General features: G+C 43.9%; 1 protein-coding gene across 2 annotated transcripts; it reads left to right on the plus strand.

Moving 5' to 3' along the window:
* Nucleotides 1-1,228: 1,228 nt before the first annotated feature.
* On the plus strand, nucleotides 1,229-20,125 carry LOC112255875 (vesicular integral-membrane protein VIP36). Of its 2 annotated transcripts, none has more exons than XM_024428714.2 (8): nucleotides 1,229-1,439; nucleotides 16,269-16,387; nucleotides 16,569-16,686; nucleotides 17,002-17,081; nucleotides 17,357-17,518; nucleotides 17,809-17,923; nucleotides 18,635-18,754; nucleotides 18,934-20,125. In XM_024428714.2, exons 1-8 carry the CDS (start codon nucleotides 1,274-1,276, stop codon nucleotides 19,092-19,094), a joined length of 1,041 nt encoding a protein of 346 aa, XP_024284482.1. In that variant the 5' UTR covers nucleotides 1,229-1,273; the 3' UTR covers nucleotides 19,095-20,125. The 2 variants fall into 2 exon arrangements, with proteins under 2 accessions (XP_024284482.1, XP_024284481.1); XM_024428713.2 differs by lacking the exon at nucleotides 17,002-17,081 and adding an exon at nucleotides 16,868-16,950 and having other exon boundaries at nucleotides 1,230-1,439.
* The last annotated feature ends 102 nt before the right edge of the window (nucleotides 20,126-20,227 follow it).

Here is a 20,227-nt window from a genome sequence, read left to right on the forward strand (position 1 = left end):
GATAGAGAGAATTACAGGGAGCATACTTAAATTCATACAATGTCTATCTATTCTATAATCTGTCCATTCTGTGAATGTCTATCTATTCTATAATCTTACATTTACATATAACATCTATTGAGAAATAATCTCATAGTTAAATGTGCTATTTATATTTCACTGTTCTTATGTCCTTGAACATCAGAGGTTTGCTGCAAGTGTTGATGAGGTTTTCTGTAAGTAAATATGTTCAACTGTTTTAAATGGTTGTTTTCTCAAGTTTGTCCTAGAAATGAGTAAGTGATTGCCAAATCACTATAAGACAAAGTAAGTAAACACCTGAACCATATAAATACTATTTATTGAGCCTTGAAACGTCTTATTATTTCTAAGATGTCTCAAGATGTCTTCTATATTCAAGACATCTTGAGACCGTCTACAGATACATCTTAAAGATGTCTTGACTTTTAAAGACATGTCTTAAAATGTCTTAAGTAGTCTCAAGACATGGTGATGGCTGGGTTTGTTCAGTTACTTTTGGATTACTTTCCACTGAAGAGGCATTAGAAGTGACAAAAGGGATCCATAAAACGGATTTGGTGTGTCATCAGAGTGCTTTATTTGACTTGTGATCAGATTTGTTCAGGTGGCTAAAACTTAAACTTGCGTGTTTTATCAATATTGAACTGAATATCACTGAGAAAACAGAAAGGTGTTAGGATATATTTTTTGCAAACATCCTTTCTGAATTTAAAAGTAATCCATCTCGTATTTTTTTTGTAACTGTAATTGATTACATGTAGTCAGTTACTACCCAACCTTGGGCGAGACCTTGTGGTGGGCCGTCACAGCAGGAAGTCAGGTACGCTTCAAATAATCATAAACTGATGTAATGGCGCCATCTAGTGGAGAAAGAGAGAAACCTCAGTGGCGCCATTTGCAAAGTTGTGAACATTTGCATACTTCGAACGTTTCAACTATAGACGAGCCCCTGATTGTTCGTTTTCGTTGGCTTTAACTATGTGCTCGTCTATGATTGGCAATAGTACGTTTTTAGCAACTATAACAATGTTCCATACAACGTTGAAAGCGATAATCAAAAAAAAAAAAAATGTTTTTGAACTTTGAAAGGTAACAATGAAAATATAATTCCCATATAGAAGGTAATTTCAACAAAAGCAAAAAAAAATAAAAAAATAGGACACGGTCAAAGTTCTTGAGAAGTAACATAGGAACGCTTCTAGTGGGGGTTGCTGTTTCCTACCCGGATCAGGAACATGATTATCCAGGATCCATGGTGTCTTTCATAGGCCGAGTGAGCAAAATGAGAGGTTTTTGTACATTTATCAGCAGGCCACTGCTTTTCCTATTACTTCACTTTACTCTAGTGCAATGCGATATAACAGACGGCAATGCAGAGCACTTAAAGCGGGAGCATTCGCTCATGAAACCGTACCAGGGTAAGTATGCTAACGGCTTGTGAAATCGACAGCTAAGTTAGCTAGCTAGCTAACTGTTATCTTGTTAGAAATGTTAGCTGCTAAGGGCCAGGCATACTACACTGAACAAAAATATAAACGCATCACGAACTTAAATAAAATAACCCAGAAATTATCCACACGCACAAAAAGCGTATTTCTAAAAAAAAAAATATATATATATATATATATATTGCACACATTTGTTTACATCCCAGTTAATTTGTATTTTTCCTTGGCCAAGATAATCCATCCACCTGACAGGTGTAACATATCAATAAACTGGTTTAACAGCATGGTCATTACACCGATGCACCTTTGTGCTGGGGACAGGAAAGGGTCCATCTAATTGGCAGTTTTGTCACAAAACACAATGCCACAGACGTCTCAAGGGAGTGCAATTGTCACGTTGCATGAGGCAAATGGTAGTCACACCAGACACTGACTGGTTTTCTGATTCACGCCCCTACTTTATTTTTTTTTTAAGGTATTTGTGACCAACAGACACATCTGTATTCCTATCATCTGAAATCCATAGATTAGGGCCTAATGAATTTATTTCAATTGACTGATTTTCTTATATGAACTGCAACTCAGTAAAATAGTGTGCAACTGCAGCCTGCAATTCGGGGCGTACCTGTATCTGCAGGACCGCACCCCTCGAGCATCCCATTGGTTCCTTCATGAACACTAACTAGCATGCTAGCACATGGTGTTTCCCCCACCTGTTGTGTACCCGAGAACTGTGCCAGCTAGCGACTCTGGTACACAGCAGGTGGGAGGTGGGGGTGACACTGTGTACTAGTAGCACAGTGTGCTAGTTAGCTAGCTAACACACAGTGTTGCTAAATATTTTTTTTTATAACTAACCCAAGATAGACAACAGCCTGTTGTTGGTTTCAATTTGAGCAAATTAATCACAGTGACGAGCTTGCGAGAGCCAAATGGCATGTTTTTAGCATGTATTTACATGTATTTGCATATTTCCGTTAGGGGAAGTGCGCAGTAACTCAATTCGCTCTTGCACTCATTCTAACAATCATTTTCTAAACCATGGCAAAGGGAAAAGTCTACAAAAATCTGTCCACTCTGTTCATAACAGATTTTAGTTTTGGAAGCAGAAACTGTATTGAGAGAGATGTTTAATAAACTAGAAAATTAGCAGAATGTCGTCCAAAATCCATCTCTCTCTATCTTGTCCCACTGCTGGCCACTGGGCTTCCTCTCATGACCATATTTGGTAGTGAGAGGAAACGTGAACTGAATGCTTCACATTTATACATCCGGTAAAATATCTGTCTCATTGTTCTATCTGTGGTGTCGCCCCCGCCTGCTGTGTACCGGACTCCTCCTCAGGACTAGCTGGCAAAGCTAGCACAGTGTCTTTCGCACACCGTCATTAACAGTTCCCGACAGGCTGGGGGCGAAGGACACTACCGGTGTTTACTAGTTATAGCTAGCTACCATTGTTGCCCCTGCCTCTTCTTCTGTTGCAAATCAAATCAAATGCGCCAAATATGACCGGTGTAGACCTTAATGTGAAATGCTTACTTACTACAAGCCCTTAACCAACAATGCAGTTTTAATAAGAGGAAAATACTTAATATATAAACAAAAGTAAAAAAGGTAACGCAATAAAATAACAATAAGGAGGCTATGTGCAGTGGGTACCGGTACCGAGTCAATGTGCGGGTAACAGGTTAGTCGAGGTAATTGAGGTAATATGTACATGTAGGTAGGGGTAAAGTGACTGCATGGGTAATAAACGGTGAGTTGCTGTAATAGTCTGTGTAGCCATTTCATTAATTGTTCAGCAGTCTTATGGCTTGGGGGTAGATGCTGTTAACCTCTTTTGGCTCATGAACTGCTAGCGGGACAGCTATGACAACATCCGGTAAAATTGCAGAGCGCAAAATACAAAATACAGAGCGCAAAATACAAAATACAGAGCGCAAAATACAAGAAAATGGTAATATTAATTTAAACATTCATGAAAATTCAAGTGTCATACATCATTTAAAAGCTTGTTTATGGCCTTATACAGCTGGTTGAGTGCGGTCTTAGTCCCAGCATCAGTTTGTGATGGTAAGTAGACAGCTACGAAAAATATAGATAGTGTGGTCTACAGCTTATCATGAGGTACTCCTCCTCAGCAAAACCAGCTGTTTTTGACAAATAGACATAGACCACCACCACTCGTTTTACTGGAATCAGCTGTTCTGTCTTGCCGAAGGAAAACCCAGCCAATTGACTCGGTGACACATAAGATGTTACAGTTTTTATTAATGTCCCATTGGTAGGATAGTCTCAAACGGAGCTCATCCTGTTTATTCTCCAGTGATTGCACTTTGGTCAATAGGACGAATGGTAGAGGCAGGTTACCCACTTGCCAAAAATTCTCACAAGGCACCTTGATCTGCTGCCCCTGCATCTCCATCTTCATGCGAATGACATGGATTTGTTCCGGGAGCAGCTGTATATCCTTCGCGTCAGACTCATTAAAGAAAATAATCTTAGTCCAGTTAGAGGTGAGTAATCTCTGTTTTGATATCCAGAAGTGCTTTTCGGCCATAAGAGACGGTAGTAGAAACATAGAAACACAAAATAGCACAATTGGTTAGGAGCCCGTAAAACTGCAGCCACCCCCTCCGGTGCCATTACATTGGGTCCCTGGGGGTGTTTTCGGGGGTTACCAACATTACGGTGCATTACTCCATCTAAATCAAATCAAATCAAATCAAATTTTATTTGTCACATACACATGGTTAGCAGATGTTAATGCGAGTGTAGCGAAATGCTTGTGCTTCTAGTTCCGACAATGCAGTAATAACGAGCAAGTAATCTAACTAACAATTCCAAAAAGACTACTGTCTTATACACAGTGTAAGGGGATAAAGAATATGTACATAAGGATATATGAATGAGTGATGGTACAGAGCAGCATAGGCAAGATACAGTAGATGATATCGAGTACAGTATATACATATGAGATAAGTATGTAAACCGAGTGGCATAGTTAAAGTGGCTAGTGATACATGTATTACATAAGGATGCAGTCGATGATATAGAGTACAGTATCAACGTATGCATATGAGATGAACAATGTAGGGTAAGTAACATTATATAAGGTAGCATTGTTTAAAGTGGCTAGTGATATATTTGCATCATTTCCCATCAATTCCCATGATTAAAGTGGCTGGAGTAGAGTCAGTGTCATTGACAGTGTGTTGGCAGTAGCCACTCAATGTTAGTGGTGGCTGTTTAACAGTCTGATGGCCTTGAGATAGAAGCTGTTTTTCAGTCTCTCGGTCCCAGCTTTGATGCACCTGTACTGACCTCGCCTTCTGGATGACAGCGGGGTGAACAGGCAGTGGCTCGGGTGGTTGATGTCCTTGATGATCTTTATGGCCTTCCTGTAGCATCGGGTGGTGTAGGTGTCCTGGAGGGCAGGTAGTTTGCCCCGGTGATGCGTTGTGCAGACCTCACTACCCTCTGGAGAGCCTTACGGTTGAGGGCGGTGCAGTTGCCATACCAGGCGGTGATACAGCCCGCCAGGATGCTCTCGATTGTGCATCTGTAGAAGTTTGTGAGTGCTTTTGGTGACAAGCCGAATTTCTTCAGCCTCCTGAGGTTGAAGAGGCGCTGCTGCGCCTTCCTCACGATGCTGTCTGTGTGAGTGGACCAATTCAGTTTGTCTGTGATGTGTATGCCGAGGAACTTAAAACTTGCTACCCTCTCCACTACTGTTCCATCGATGTGGATGGGGGGTGTTCCCTCTGCTGTTTCCTGAAGTCCACAATCATCTCCTTAGTTTTGTTGACGTTGAGTGTGAGGTTATTTTCCTGACACCACACTCCGAGGGCCCTCACCTCCTCCCTGTAGGCCGTCTCGTCGTTGTTGGTAATCAAGCCTACCACTGTTGTGTCGTCCGCAAACTTGATGATTGAGTTGGAGGCGTGCATGGCCACGCAGTCGTGGGTGAACAGGGAGTACAGGAGAGGGCTCAGAACGCACCCTTGTGGGGCCCCAGTGTTGAGGATCAGCGGGGAGGAGATGTTGTTGCCTACCCTCACCACCTGGGGGCGGCCCGTCAGGAAGTCCAGTACCCAGTTGCACAGGGCGGGGTCGAGACCCAGGGTCTCGAGCTTGATGACGAGCTTGGAGGGTACTATGGTGTTGAATGCCGAGCTGTAGTCGATGAACAGCATTCTCACATAGGTATTCCTCTTGTCCAGATGGGTTAGGGCAGTGTGCAGTGTGGTTGAGATTGCATCGTCTGTGGACCTATTTGGGCGGTAAGCAAATTGGAGTGGGTCAAGGGTGTCAGGTAGGGTGGAGGTGATATGGTCCTTGACTAGTCTCTCAAAGCACTTCATGATGACGGATGTGAGTGCTACGGGCGGTAGTCATTTAGCTCAGTTACCTTAGCTTTCTTGGGAACAGGAACAATGGTGGCCCTCTTGAAGCATGTGGGAACAGCAGACTGGTATAGGGATTGATTTGATATGTCCGTAAACACACCGGCCAGCTGGTCTGCGCATGCTCTGAGGGCGGGCTGGGGATGCCATCTGGGCCTGCAGCCTTGCGAGGGTTAACACGTTTAAATGTCTTACTCACTTCGGCTGCAGTGAAGGAGAGACCGCATGTTTCCATTGCAGGCAGTGTCAGTGGCACTATATTGTCCTCAAAGCGGGCAAAAAGTTATTTAGTCTGCCTGGGAGCAAGACATCCTGGTCCGTGACTGGGCTGGGTTTCTTCCTGTAGTCCGTGATTGACTGTAGACCCTGCCACATGCCTCTTGTGTCTGAGCCGTTGAATTGAGATTCTACTTTGTCTCTGTACTGGCGCTTAGCTTGTTTGATAGCCTTGCGGAGGGAATAGCTGCACTGTTTGTATTCAGTCATGTTACCAGACACCTTGCCCTGATTAAAAGCAGTGGTTCGTGCCTTCAGTTTCACACGAATGCTGCCATCAATCCACGGTTTCTGGTTAGGGAATGTTTTAATCGTTGCTATGGGAACGACATCTTCAACGCACGTTCTAATGAACTCGCACACCGAATCAGCGTATTCGTCAATGTTGTTGTCTGACGCAATACGAAACATCTCCCAGTCCACGTGATGGAAGCAGTCTTGGAGTGTGGAGTCAGCTTGGTCGGACCAGCGTTGGACAGACCTCAGCGTGGGAGCTTCTTGTTTTAGTTTCTGTCTGTAGGCAGGGATCAACAAAATGGAGTCGTGGTCAGCTTTTCCGAAAGGGGGCGGGGCAGGGCCTTATATGCGTCGCGGAAGTTAGAGTAACAATGATCCAGGGTCTTTCCACCCCTGGTTGCGCAATCGATATGCTGATAAAATTTAGGGAGTCTTGTTTTCAGATTAGCCTTGTTAAAATCCCCAGCTACAATGAATGCAGCCTCCGGATAAATCGTTTCCAGTTTGCAGAGAGTTAAATAAAGTTCGTTCAGAGCCATCGATGTGTCTGCTTGGGGGATATATACGGCTGTGATTATAATCGAAGAGAATTCTCTTGGTAGATAATGTGGTCGACATTTGATTGTGAGGAATTCTAAATCAGGTGAACAGAAGGATTTGAGTTCCTGTATGTTTCTTTCATCACACCATGTCACGTTGGCCATAAGGCATACGCCCCCGCCCGTCTTCTTACCAGAAAGATGTTTGTTTCTGTCGGCGCGATGCGTGGAGAAACCCGCTGGCTGCACCGCTTCGGATTGCGTCTCTCCAGTTAGCCATGTTTCCGTGAAGCAGAGAACGTTACAGTCTCTGATGTCCCTCTGGAATGCTACCCTTGCTCGGATTTCATCAACCTTGTTGTCAAGAGACTGGACATTGGCAAGAAGAATGCTAGGGAGTAGTGCACGATATGCCCGTCTCCGGAGTCTGACCAGAAGACCGCTTAGTTTCCCTCTTTTTCTGAGTCGGTTTTTTTTTTTGGTCGCTGCATGTGATCCACTCGGTTACACTGGTTGTAAGGCAGAACACAGGATCCGCATCGCGAAAAACATATTCTTGGTCGTACTGATGGTGAGTTGACGCTGATCTTATATTCAGTAGTTCTTCTCGGCTGTATGTAATGAAACCTAAGATGACCTGGGGTACTAGTGTAAGAAATAACACGTAAAAAACAAAAAACTGCATAGTTTCCTAGGAACGCGAAGCGAGGCGGCCATCTCTGTCGGCGCCGGAAGTGTCGGCACACTGTATTGGAGCACCCCTGCCTCCCTCCTGGATTAAACATGGACCAATAGAAGAACACTATATATAAACTCAGCAAAAAAAGGAACGTCCCTTTTTCAACACCCTGTCTTTCAAAGATAATTAATAAAAATCCAAATAACTTCACAGATCTTCATTGTAAAGGGTTTAAACACTGTTTCCCATGCTTGTTCAATGAACCATAAACAACTAATGAACATGCACCTGTGGAACGGTGGTTAAGACACTAACAGCTTACAGACGGTAGGCAATTAAGGTCACAGTTGTGAAAACTTAGGACACTAAAGAGGCCTTTCTACTGACTCTGAAAAAACACCAAAAGAAAGATGCCCAGGGTCCCTGCTCATTTGAGTGAACTTGCCTTAGGCATGCTGCAAGGAGTCATAAAGGACTGCAGAGGTGGCCAGGGCAATAAATTGCAATGTCCGTACTGTGAGGCGCCTAAGACAGCGCTACAGGGAGACAGGATCGTCCTCGCAGTGGCAGACAACTCCTGCACAGGATCGGTACATCCGAACATCACATCTGTGGGACAGGTACAGGATTGCAACAACAACTGCCCGAGTTACACCGGGAATGCACAATCCCTACATCAGCACTCAGACGGTCCGCAATAGGCTGAGAGAGGCTGGACTAAGGGCTTTTAGGCTTGTTGTAAGGCAGGTCCACACCAGACATCACCGGCAACAACGTCGCCCATGGGCACAAACCCACTTGCTGGACCAGACAGGACTGGCAAAAATTGCCCTTCACTGACGAGTCACGGTTTTGTCTCATCAGGGGTGATGGTCGGTTTCGCATTTATCGTTGAAGGAACGAGCATAACACAGAGGCCTGTACTCTGGAGCGGGATCGATTTGGAGGTGGTGGGTCCGACATGGTCTGGGGCGGTGTGTCACAGCATCATCGGACTGAGCTTGTCATTGCAGGCAATTTCAACGCTGTGCGTTACAGGGAAGACATCCTCCTCCCTCATGTGGAACCCTTCCTGCAGGCTCATCCTGACATGACCCTCCATCATGACAATGCCACCAGCCATACTGCTCATTCTCTGCGTGATATCCTGCAAGACAGGAATGTCAGTGTTCTGCCATGGCCAGCGAAGAGCCCGGATCTCAATCCCAATGAGCACGTCTGGGACCTGTTGGATCGGAGGGTGAGGGCTAGGGCCATTCCCCCAGAAATGTCAGGGAACTTGCAGGTGCCTTGCAGGAAGAGGGGTGTAACATCTCAAAGCAAGAACTGGCAAATCTGGTGCGGTCCATGAGGAGGAGATGCACTGCAGTACTTAATGCAGCTGGTGGCTACACCAGATACTGACTGTTACTTTTGATTTTGACCCCCCTTTGTTCAGGGACACATTATTCCATTTCTGTTAGTCATATGTCAGTTTATGTCTGTTGTTGAATCTTATGTTCACACATATTTACACGTGAAGTTTGCTGAAAATAAACGCAGTTGACAGTGAGCAGACGTTTCTTTGGTTGCTGAGTTTACAAAAATTGTGGATTTGGCTATTTCAGCCAGGGTGTATAAAATCGAGCACACAGCCATGCGATCTCCATAGACAAACATTGGCAGTAGAATGGCCTTACTGAAGAGCTCAGTGACTTTCAACATGGCACTGTCATAGGATGCCACCTTTCCAAAAAGTCTGTTCGTCAAATCTCTGCCTTGCTAGCGCTTCCCCGGTCAACTGTAAGTGCTGTTATTTTGAAGTGAAAACGTCTAAAAGCAACAACAACTCAGCCGCGAATTGTGTCCTCGGTTGCAACATTCACTACAGAGTTCCAAACGGCCTCTGGAAGCAACGTCAGCACAAGAACTGTTCATCGGGAGCTTCATGAAATGGGTTTCAATGGCCGAGCAGCCGCACACAAGCCTTAGGTCATCATGAGCAATACCAAGCGTCGGCTGGAGTGGTGTGAAGCTCGCCGCCATTAGACTGTAGCAGTGGAAATGCGTTCTCTGGAGTGATGAATCATGTTTCATCATCTGGCAGTCCGACGGACGAATCTGGGTTTGGCTGATGCCAGGAGAATGCTACAGGCCCCAATGCATAGTGCCAACTGTATAGTTTTGTGGAGGAGGAGTGATGGTCTGGGGCTGTTTTTCATGTTTCAGGCTAGGCCCCTTAGTTCCAGTGAAGGGAGATCTTAATGCTACAGCATACAATGACATTCTAGACAATTGAGGGCTTGCATCTTTGTGGCAACACTTTGGGGAAAGGCCCTTTTCCTGATTTCAGCATGACACTGTCCCCGTGCACAATGTGATGTCCATGCAGAAATGGTTTGTCGTTCGGTTTGGAAGACCTTGACTGGCCTGCACAGAGCCCTGACCTCAACCCCATCAAACACCTTTGGGATGAATCGCTGACTTCGAGCCAGGCCTAATTGCCTAAGATCTGTGTCTGACCTCACTAATGGTCTTTTGGCTGAATGGAAGCAAGTCCCCGTAGGAATGTTCCAACATCTAGTAGAAAGCCTTCCCTGAAGAGCGGAGGCTGTTAATAGCAGCAAAGGGGGGACCAACTCCATATTAATGCACATGATTTTGGAATGAGATGTTCGACAAGCAGGTATCCGCACACTTTTGGTCATGTAGTGCATAAAGAAGGGTTATTCTCCGCAACTCTCCCTTTCTGTTGTTATGCCAATTGTCTAAATCTGTTGTGGTTGTAATGCACATTTTTTAAGTCAAGTTCAGCAGATACTTCAGCTAGTTAGCTAACGTTAGCTAGCTACTTTTATTTTGTCTAGTTGGAACTCCTGCAAGTCCTAAAGACATTTGTTTATTGTTTTGGAAGGTGTGGCTTTGAGGTGGATAGAGTCTGAAATACCTTATTTACATAGGTATTCAGACCCTTTGCTATGAGACTCAATTGAGCTCATGGGCATCCTGTTTCCATTGATCATCCTTGATGTTTCTACAACTTGATTGGTGTCCACCTGCAGTAAATTCAATTGATAGGACATGATTTGGAAAGGCACCCACCTGTCTATATAATGTCCCACAGTTGACAGTGCATGTCAGAGCAAAAACAAAGCCATGAGGTCGAAGGAATTGTCCTTAGAGCTCAGAGACATGATTGTGTCGAGGCACAGATCTGGGGAAAAGTACCAAAAAATGTCTGCAGTATTGAAGGACCCCAAGAACACAGTGGCCTCCATCATTCTTAAATGGAAGAAGTTTGGAGCCATCAGGACTCTTCCTAGAACTGGCTGCCCAGCTAAACTGACCAATCGGGGCAGAAGGGCCTTAGTCACGTTGGTGTCTTAGAACCCAATGGTCACTCTCTGACAAAGCTCCAGAGTTCCTCTGTGGAGATAGGAGAACCTTCCAGAAGGACAACCATCTCTGCAGCAGTCTACCAAATCAGGCCTTCATGGTGGAGTGGCTAGACTCTACGGTAAAAATGCACAAGACATCCCGCTTGGAGTTTGCCAAAATGTATTAAAGGACTTTCAGACCATGAGGAAAAAGATTCTCTGGTCTGATGAAACCAAGATTAAACTCTTTGGCCTGAATGCCAAGTATCACGTCTGGAGGAAACCTGGCACCATCCCTATGGTGAAGCATGGTGGTGGCAGCATTATGCTGTGGGGATGTTTTTCAGCGGCAGGGACTGGGAGACTAGTCAGGATCGAGAGAAAGATGAACGGAGCAAAGTACAGAGCGATCCTTGATGAAAACATGCTCAGGACCTCAGACTGGGACGGTTCACCTTCCAACAGAACAACGATCCTAAGTGCACAGCCAAGACAATGCAGTAGTGGCTTTGGGACAAGTCTCAATGTCCTCGAGTGGCCCAGCCAGAGCCCGGAGTTGAATCCGATCAAACATTTGTGGAGTGACCTGAAAATAGCTGTGCAGCGACGCTCTCCATCCAAACTAACAGTGCTTGAGAGGATCTGCAGAGAAGAATGGGAAAATCTCCCCAAATACAGGTGTGCCTTGGCACAAATACAGGGGAAACTCACCACAGGGGAAACTCACCGCCCTAACCCCACTTACATACTCTTTATTTGTATGTATTTTTTTGCCCCCTTCAGAGGACAAAGGCAACTTTGTTTAACATTTTTGTTTGTTTTTTACAGATATTTAGTGACATGCATTATTCATACACTTGACATACATGGTACTTTTATACACAGTATTACATGATAGGAATACAGTTTGACACACTTTAAAAACAGGTGTCCCAACTCTGTGGTTACTAAAGATCCTATGGGGAGGTGCTTATATTGACATATCACTACATGTGTATGTCAAACTGTATTTGCTATCAAGTAATACAGTGTATAAAAGTACCATGTATACTACCTTTCAAAGTTTTGTGGTCACTTAGAAATGTCCTTGTTTTTTAATAAGGAAAAGCATATATTTTTTTTGTCCATTTTAAGATAACATCAAATTAATCAGAAATACAGTGTAGACATTGTTGATGTTATAAATGACTATTGTAGCTGGAAACAGCTCATTTTTAATGGAATATCTACATAGGCGTACAGAGGCCCATTATCAGCAACCATCACTCCTGTGTTCCAATGGAACGTGGTGTTAGCTAATCCAAGTTTATAATTTTAAAAGGCTAATTGATCATTAGAAAACCCCTTTGCAATTAAGTTAGCGCAGCTGAAAACGGTTGTTCTGAATTAAAGAAGCATTAAAACTGGCCTTTACACTAGTTGAGTATCTGGAGCATCATCATTTGTGGGGTTCGATCACAGGCTCAAAATGGCCAGAAACAAAGACCTTTCTTCTGAAACTCGTCAGTCTATTCTTGTTCTGAGAATTTTAAGGCTATTCCATGTGAGAAATTGCATGTAAGAAAAGGGGCAGGGGGGTATGCCTTATGATTAACGAGACGTAGTGTGATCATAACAACATACAGGAACTCAAGTCCTTCTGTTCACCTGACTTAGAATTCCTCACAATCAAATGCCGACCGTATTATCTACCAAGAGAATTCTCTTCAATTATAATCACAGCCGCATATATTCCCCCCAAGCAGACACATCGACGGCCCTGAACGAGCTTTATTTGACTTTATTTGACAATGTAAACTGGAAACCACATATCCTGAGGCTGCATTCATTGTAGCCGGGAATTTTAACAAGGCTAATCTGAAAACAAGACTCCCTAAATTCTATCAGCATATCGATTGTGCAACCAGGGCTGGTAAAACTCTGGATCATTGTTATTCTAACTTCCGTGACGCATATAAGGCCCTCCCCCGCCCTCCTTTCAGAAAAGCTGACCACGACTCCGTTTTGTTGCTCCCTGCCTATAGAAAGAGACTAAAACAGGAAACTCCCACGCTCAGGTCTGTTCAACGCTGGTCCAACCAATCTGATTCCACGCTTAAAGATTGCTTAGATCACATGGATTGGGATATGTTCCGCATTGCGTCAAACAACAACATTGACGAATATGCTGATTCGGTGAGCAAGTTTATTAGCAAGTGCATCGGCGAAGTCGTACCCACAGCAACTATTAAAACATTCCCAAACCAGAAACCGTGGATTGATGGCAGCATTCGCGCGAACCACTGCTTTTAACCAGGGCAAGGTGACCGGAAACATGACCGAATACAAACAGTGTAGCTATTCCCTCCGCCAGGCAATCAAACAAGCTAAGCATCGGCTTAGAGACAAAGTAGAGTCTCAATTCAACGGCTCAGACACGAGGCATGTGGCAGGGTCTACAGTCAATCACGGATTACAAAAAGAAAACCAGCCCCGTCGCGGACCAGGATGTCTTGCTCCCAGACAGACTAAACAACTTCTTTGCTCGCTTTGAGGACAATACAGTGCCACTGACACGGCCCGCTACCAAAACCTGTGGTCTCTCCTTCACTGCAGCCGACGTGAGTAAAACACTTAAACGTGTTAACCCTCGCAAGGCTGCAGGCCCAGGCGGAATCTCCAGCCGCGTCCTCAGAGCATGCGCAGACCAGCTGGCTGGTGTGTTTACGGACATATTCAATCAATCCTTATCCCAGTCTGCTGTTTCCACATGCTTCAAGAGGACCACCATTGTTCCTGTTCCCAAGAAAGCTAAGGTAACTGAGATAAACGACTACCGCCCCGTAGCACTCACTTCCGTCATCATTAAGTGCTTTGAGAGACTAGTCAAGGACCATATCACCTCCACCCTGCCTGACACCCTAGACCCACTCCAATTTGCTTACCGCCCCAATAGGTCCACAGACGAAGCAATCGCAACCACACTGCCCTAACCCATCTGGACAAGAGGAATGTCTATGTGAGAATGCTGTTCATCGACTACAGCTCAGCATTTAACGCCATAGTACCCTCCAAACTCGTCATCAAGCTCAAGACCCTGGGTCTCGACCCTGCCCTGTGCAACTGGGTACTGGACTTCCTGACGGGCCGCCCCTAGGTGGTGAGGGTAGGTAACATCTCCACCCCACTGATCCTCAACACTGGGGCCCCACAAGGGTGCGTTCTGAGCCCTCTCCTGTTCTCCCTGTTCACCCACGACTGCGTGGCCATGCACGCCTCCAACTCAATCATCAAGTTTGCGGACGACACTACAGTGGTAGGCTTGATTACCAACAACGACGAGACGGCCTACAGGGAGGAGGTGAGGGCCCTCGGAGTGTGGTGTCAGGAAAATAACCTCACACTCAACATCAACAAAACTGAGATGATCGTGGACTTCAGGAAACAGCAGAGGAGAACCCCCCCCTACCACATCGACGGGACAGTAGTGGAGAGGGTAGTAAGTTAAGTTCCTTGGCGTACACATCACGGACAAACTGAATTGGTCCAACCACACAGACAGCGTGGTGAAGAAGGCGCAGCAGTGCCTCAATTCAGCTTGTCACCAAAAGCACTCGCAAACTTCTACAGATGCACAATCGAGAGCATCCTGTCGGGCTGTATCACCGCCTGGTACGGCAACTGCTCCGCCCACAACCTTAAGGTTCTCCAGAGGGTAGTGAGGTCTGCACAACGCATCACCGGGGGCAAACTACCTGCCCTCCAGGACACCTACACCACCTGATGTCACAGGAAGGCCATAAAGATCATCAAGGACAACAACCACCCGAGCCACTACCTGTTCACCCCGCTATCATCCAGAAGGCGAAGTCAGTACAGGTGCATCAAAGCAGGGACCGAGAGACTGAAAAACAGTTTCTATCTCAAGGCCATCAGACTGTTAAACAACCACCTCTAACATTGAGTGGCTGCTGCCAACATACTGACCCAACTCCAGCCACTTTAATAATGGAAAAATTGATGTAAAAAATGTATCACTAGCCACTTTAACTTCTTGGTGACAGGGGGGCAGTATTGAGTAGCTTGGAGGAATAAGGTGCCCAGAGTAAACTGCCTGCTACTCTGTCCCAGATGCTAATATATGCATGTTAGTAGTATTGGTTAGAAACACTCTGAAGTTTCTAAAACTGTTTGCATCATGTCTGTGAGTATAACGGAACTTATTTGGTAGGCGAAACCCAGAGGACAAACCATTTTAGATTTTTTTTTTAGGTCACTCTTTTCAATGGGTTTTCATTGGAAATCCAGATTTTTAAGGGACCTTCTTGCAGTTCCTGGATGTCAACAGTCTTTAGAAATTGGTTGAGGTTTTTCCTTTGTGTAGTGAAGTAACACTGTTCAGAACGAGGTTAGAGTGAAGAGGACTCTTTTGTTAGAGGCGCGTGACCTGAAAGCTAGCTACAGTTTGTTTTCTTCCTGTATTGAACACAGATCATCCCGTCTTCAATTTTATCGATTATTTACGATTTTAAAAAATACCTAAAGTTGTATTACAAAAGTAGTTTGAAATGTTTTGAAAAAGTTTCGTTAACTTTTGAGATATTTTGTAGTCACGTTGCGCATGTTGGAACCTGTGTTTTTCTGGATCAAACGCGCCAAATAAATGGACATTTTGGATATATATCGACAGAATTAATCGAACAAAAGGAACATTTGTGATGTTTATGGGACATTGGAGTGCCAACAAAAGAAGCTCGTCAAAGGTAAGGCATGAATTATATCTTTATTTCTGCGTTTTGTGTCGCGCCTGGAGGGTTGAAATATGCTTGTCAGTGTTTGTTTACTATGGTGCTATCCTCAGATAATAGGACCGTTTGCTTTCGCCGAAAAACTGTGATTAAGCAGGTTAAAACAGTGTGGATATTTTGCATTATTTTGATGTGATATGAAAGTAAAGGGCCTTTATGTTTCGAGAACCGTATTGCTGTCGAGAATCGAATCACATTTAGATGGAGTATTTGGCTGCCAGAGTCGGTCTACCTCTGAAGATAACATACGGTCCTTGGACTTTGAGGAGCAACGACAGGCTCCTTAAAAGTACAGCTTTGGCTAGGCTTGGGATAGCCGAATCACCTATTTTTAGTCAGCTGGGCTAAGGGTTATTCTTATTCATGACTACAATTCCATTGCATTACATTGCCCCCCTTGAGTTCTTGAGAACTGGGCTAGGGGTGGCAATGAGTCATTGATGCACAACGGAATTATTCACGTTCTTCTCTCATGTGTCCCTGAAATGCTGCTTGACTCTTCATCAACATGTTGTACAGGTGTTGGAAGCAGCCCATCCAGTCAGTGGGACTTCTGGGGGAGCACGCTAGTCACCAGCTCCTATGTGCGCCTGACACCTGATGAGAGAAGTAGACAGGGATCCATATGGAACACAGTGGTGAGTAAGGAACTAGCTTCTATGAAATGTATTCTGTTAGGCATTACAGACAGATACACAAACAATAGTCCACTCCCAAATCCATTATAGCTTGATTGGAGAATATATACATTTTGAACTGAATAGGTCCAATTGATGGTTGAATTGATGATCCAATGTCATTTTTCCTTTCACTGTGCAGCCTGTTTATCTGAAAGACTGGGAGATGCACGTGCAGTACAAGATCCACGGGTCGGGGAAGAAGAATCTCCATGGTGACGGCATCGCCATCTGGTACACGAAGGAGAGACTTCATCCAGGTAATGTATCATCTTGCCAAAATAACATCTTTGTCATCAACCACTTCCTCATTCCATTACAAAGCTTTGGCAATCAAATTAGTAGACAATGTGATGTAGTAGCACTGGGTTGCATTTGCCGTAAGCACTTCATGTCTCAGTCATGTGCTCATCATATCTCGCCTCTTTGCCTTCCATTCAGGCCCAGTCTTTGGAAACCAAGATCATTTTGTTGGCCTGGCTTTATTTGTGGATACCTTCCGCAATGATCTCCATGGGATGGATGTAAGTGCAGCGATTTGGCTGGTTGACTTGACGTGATTCTTCCCTTTGCAGGGTCTGTGTTTGGCAGCAATGCTAAGTTCCACGGCCTCGCCCTTTTTATAGACACGTACCATAACGATGAGGCGGCTGACGTGAGTTGACGCAGCTACATTTATCATTATTGTCCTGCGTTTCATGTCATTGTGATGGATGGATTTTAATGTGAAGTTTTTTCTTTTGAGTTTCTTTGTTATTTTGTCATGAATTTGTTATTTATATTTTGCTTTCTGAGAAGGACTTTTTTTGTAACACAATGAACGTGTGTGGTAACTGAGTCAGGATTCGGATCAAATAATTGATTGACAATGTCTATAATGAAATTTTTTCCCAGTTTTCTGTCCTTACATCACTTGTTTCCCCACACTAGCGTTCCTTCCCTTACATCTATGCCATTGTGAATAATGGTTCTCTGCCCTATGACCATGGGAATGATGGACGTAACTCTGAACTGGGAGGCTGCTCTTCTGAGATCAGGAACAAAGACCATGACACCTATCTGGCCATCCGTTACTCCAAGGGTAGACTCACGGTAGGAATCCCTTCTTTTTTTAAAAATTATATAAATTACTCTAGTTCAGACATCTTGGATCGGTTTCCTAAACATAGATGAGGCTGAACCTAGTCCTGTATTGAAAGGCATGCTTAATGGAGATGGCTCCTTGGAGAATTATCTTTGGTCCAGGACTATGTTTAGTCTTTGTCTGGGAAACTGGATTCTTGTGTTATGAAATTGGTGAATTTCAATGTTATGGACTACCTGTTATGTGTTCGACATGTTACAGTTCTATTCAAATAATGGCACCATTCTGATCTCTACAGGTGATGATTGACATTGATGATAAGAATGAATGGAAAGAGTGCATTGACATCGGGGGTGTCCGCCTCCCCACGGGGTACTACTTTGGGGCTTCTGCTGCTACGGGAGATCTCTCTGGTAGGTTGGGTCAGGTTGTAGAGACTGATTATTGCTACAGTGGATCTCTGGTAGGTTGGATCAGGTTGTGGAGACTGATTCTTGCTACAGGGGATCTCTTGTAGGTTGGGTCAGGTTGTGGAGACTGATTCTTGCTACAGGGGATCTCTTGTAGGTTGGGTCAGGTTGTAGAGACTGATTCGTGCTACAGGGGATCTCTTGTAGGTTGGGTCAGGTTGTAGAGACTGATTCTCGCTACAGGGGATCTCTTGTAGGTTGGGTCAGGTTGTAGAGACTGTTTCTCGCTACAGGGGATCTCTTGTAGGTTGGGTCAGGGTGTAGAGACAGATTCTCGCTACAGGGGATCTCTGGTAGGTTGGATCAGGTTGTAGAGACTTATTCTTGCTACAGGAGATCTCTCTGGTAGGTTGGATCAGGGTGTAGAGACGGATTCTCGCTACAGGGGATCTCTGGTAGGTTGGGTCAGGTTGTAGAGACTGATTCTTTCGAGATGTAAATCTAAATAAATGTAGGTTTCTAGAACACAAAGGTAAGAACTGCACACTGAGAAAGATAATGACTGACCTTGATTCAGTTATTTCTTTATTTCACTGTGCAGAAGAGTACACACAGATTGAACCAATGACTTGTCTGTCGTTTCATAGTCCGGCTTTGTCAGTTGTACATCTGAAGTCTATCGGGATTTATGCTTACACATTTCTCATGTTACAGATAACCACGACATCATCTCTATGAAGATGTACCAGCTGATGGTAGAACACACACCTGATGAGGACAGTCTGGACTGGACCAAGATTGAGCCAAGCGTCAGCCTGCTGAAATCCCCCAAAGGTAGGTAGATTTATTTGATAAAGAAAACTCATTTCTGGTTCTAATCTAATAGACAATAAAGCTTGTATTCTATTTGACCACAGTCAGATATTTGTCATCTTACTGTAGATCATGTATGGTAGGGTGAGTAGGCTTGTTAGAGTTAACCCTGATCATTCTTTCATTTTTCTCTTTCACAGACAACATTGATGATCCTACTGGTAACTTCCGAAGCACGCCTCTTACTGGCTGGAAGGTCTTCCTGCTTCTGCTATGTGCTCTACTGGGAATTGTAGTTTGTGGTGTTGTAGGGGCTGTTGTATTTCAGAAGCGCCAGGAAAGAAACAGGAGATTTTACTGAGAGGAAAAACATATTTCTGTATGTGAGAGGTATTTGTGAAATTGACTGTTGCGAAGAATGTGTTGTTGAATCTCTATTCTAAGTTAATTTTATAAAGATTGTACAAATGTTTATATCTGCTGAAGCGCTGTGATGAGTCACTTATGGTATCGTTCCAATTTTTGTGAAATAACCATGACTAATGGTTGCTACCATGTGTCTGAGTGACCTTTGACTTTTTGATGGAGGCAGTTAAGCATTTTTGTTTTTATTTACCCTTAACTCTGTAATTTTTGCTTTCACAGTGCAGGGGATAATTGCTGTTGAATTATTGTTTATTTGGCTCAATCTGTAAAACACTGATTAGTTAAATAACAACTTTCAAAAGAGATTATTTTCACAATGTTCAGTATAAGATGTATAAAGATTTATTTTCACTTCATTTAGCTTTTTGTACTGTTGGGTTCTGATTGGGCTAGTTTAGATGGGTGAATGGGATTTTATTTACTTTTTTAACTGACTGCTCTTGACTGTTGGTTCAATGTGATTGCTGCACTTCTGATGCTGATATGCGAAGGCTTCCTTATCTGGCCTTTGCCATTTTCTCTCTCCATGTGTGAAGTTTTCTTTGCTGACTTAAACAATATTTTTGGGAGAACAACACCCCCAACTACCATATCCACACCGTCACATGGTCTATATGAGGAATAATTTGGCTACTAATAATGCAACGATCGATTTATGCAGACAAGTTAAATTTTAGGTTTTGACGTTATTATACCATGTGGGTGTTTTGAAGGATTTCAACGTTCTCATTTTTGGTGAGGCCTACTGGAGGCTTTACAAATCACTACTGTGAGATTGCACCAACTTTCTCATCTTGCATTATTAAATTGATGGGAGTTGTATGTTTGAAAAACTGCTTATACACCGATTATTTGAGTAGGAATATCTCTTTAATGTGATTTGAATGATTCAAACTGAACAAGGCCATTGTTGAGTTTATCCTGTAAGACTCAATAAAACTGGTCTCCCCAAATGAGTAAACTGCATGTTCTAATGTGTAGTCTAATGCTTCCATATCTTTTGGTATGTGTGACAGACACATACACACGTTTGCCCTCTACTACTGATTCAACTTATTGATGTCTAAA

Source organism: Oncorhynchus tshawytscha, linkage group LG08 (genome assembly GCF_018296145.1).
Source record: "Oncorhynchus tshawytscha isolate Ot180627B linkage group LG08, Otsh_v2.0, whole genome shotgun sequence".
NCBI classification, from domain to species: Eukaryota; Metazoa; Chordata; class Actinopteri; order Salmoniformes; family Salmonidae; genus Oncorhynchus; species Oncorhynchus tshawytscha.

Excerpts from the sequence above, each read along its gene's own strand:
- LOC112255875 (XM_024428713.2), top strand. The coding sequence starts at position 1,274 with ATGGTGTCTTTCATAGGCCGAGTGAGCAAAATGAGAGGTTTTTGTACA. Across the intron at positions 16,388-16,568 it reads GATCCATATGGAACACAGTG|CCTGTTTATCTGAAAGACTG; the intron begins GTGAGTAAGGAA and ends TTCACTGTGCAG. Across the intron at positions 17,519-17,808 it reads ACTCCAAGGGTAGACTCACG|GTGATGATTGACATTGATGA; the intron begins GTAGGAATCCCT and ends TGATCTCTACAG.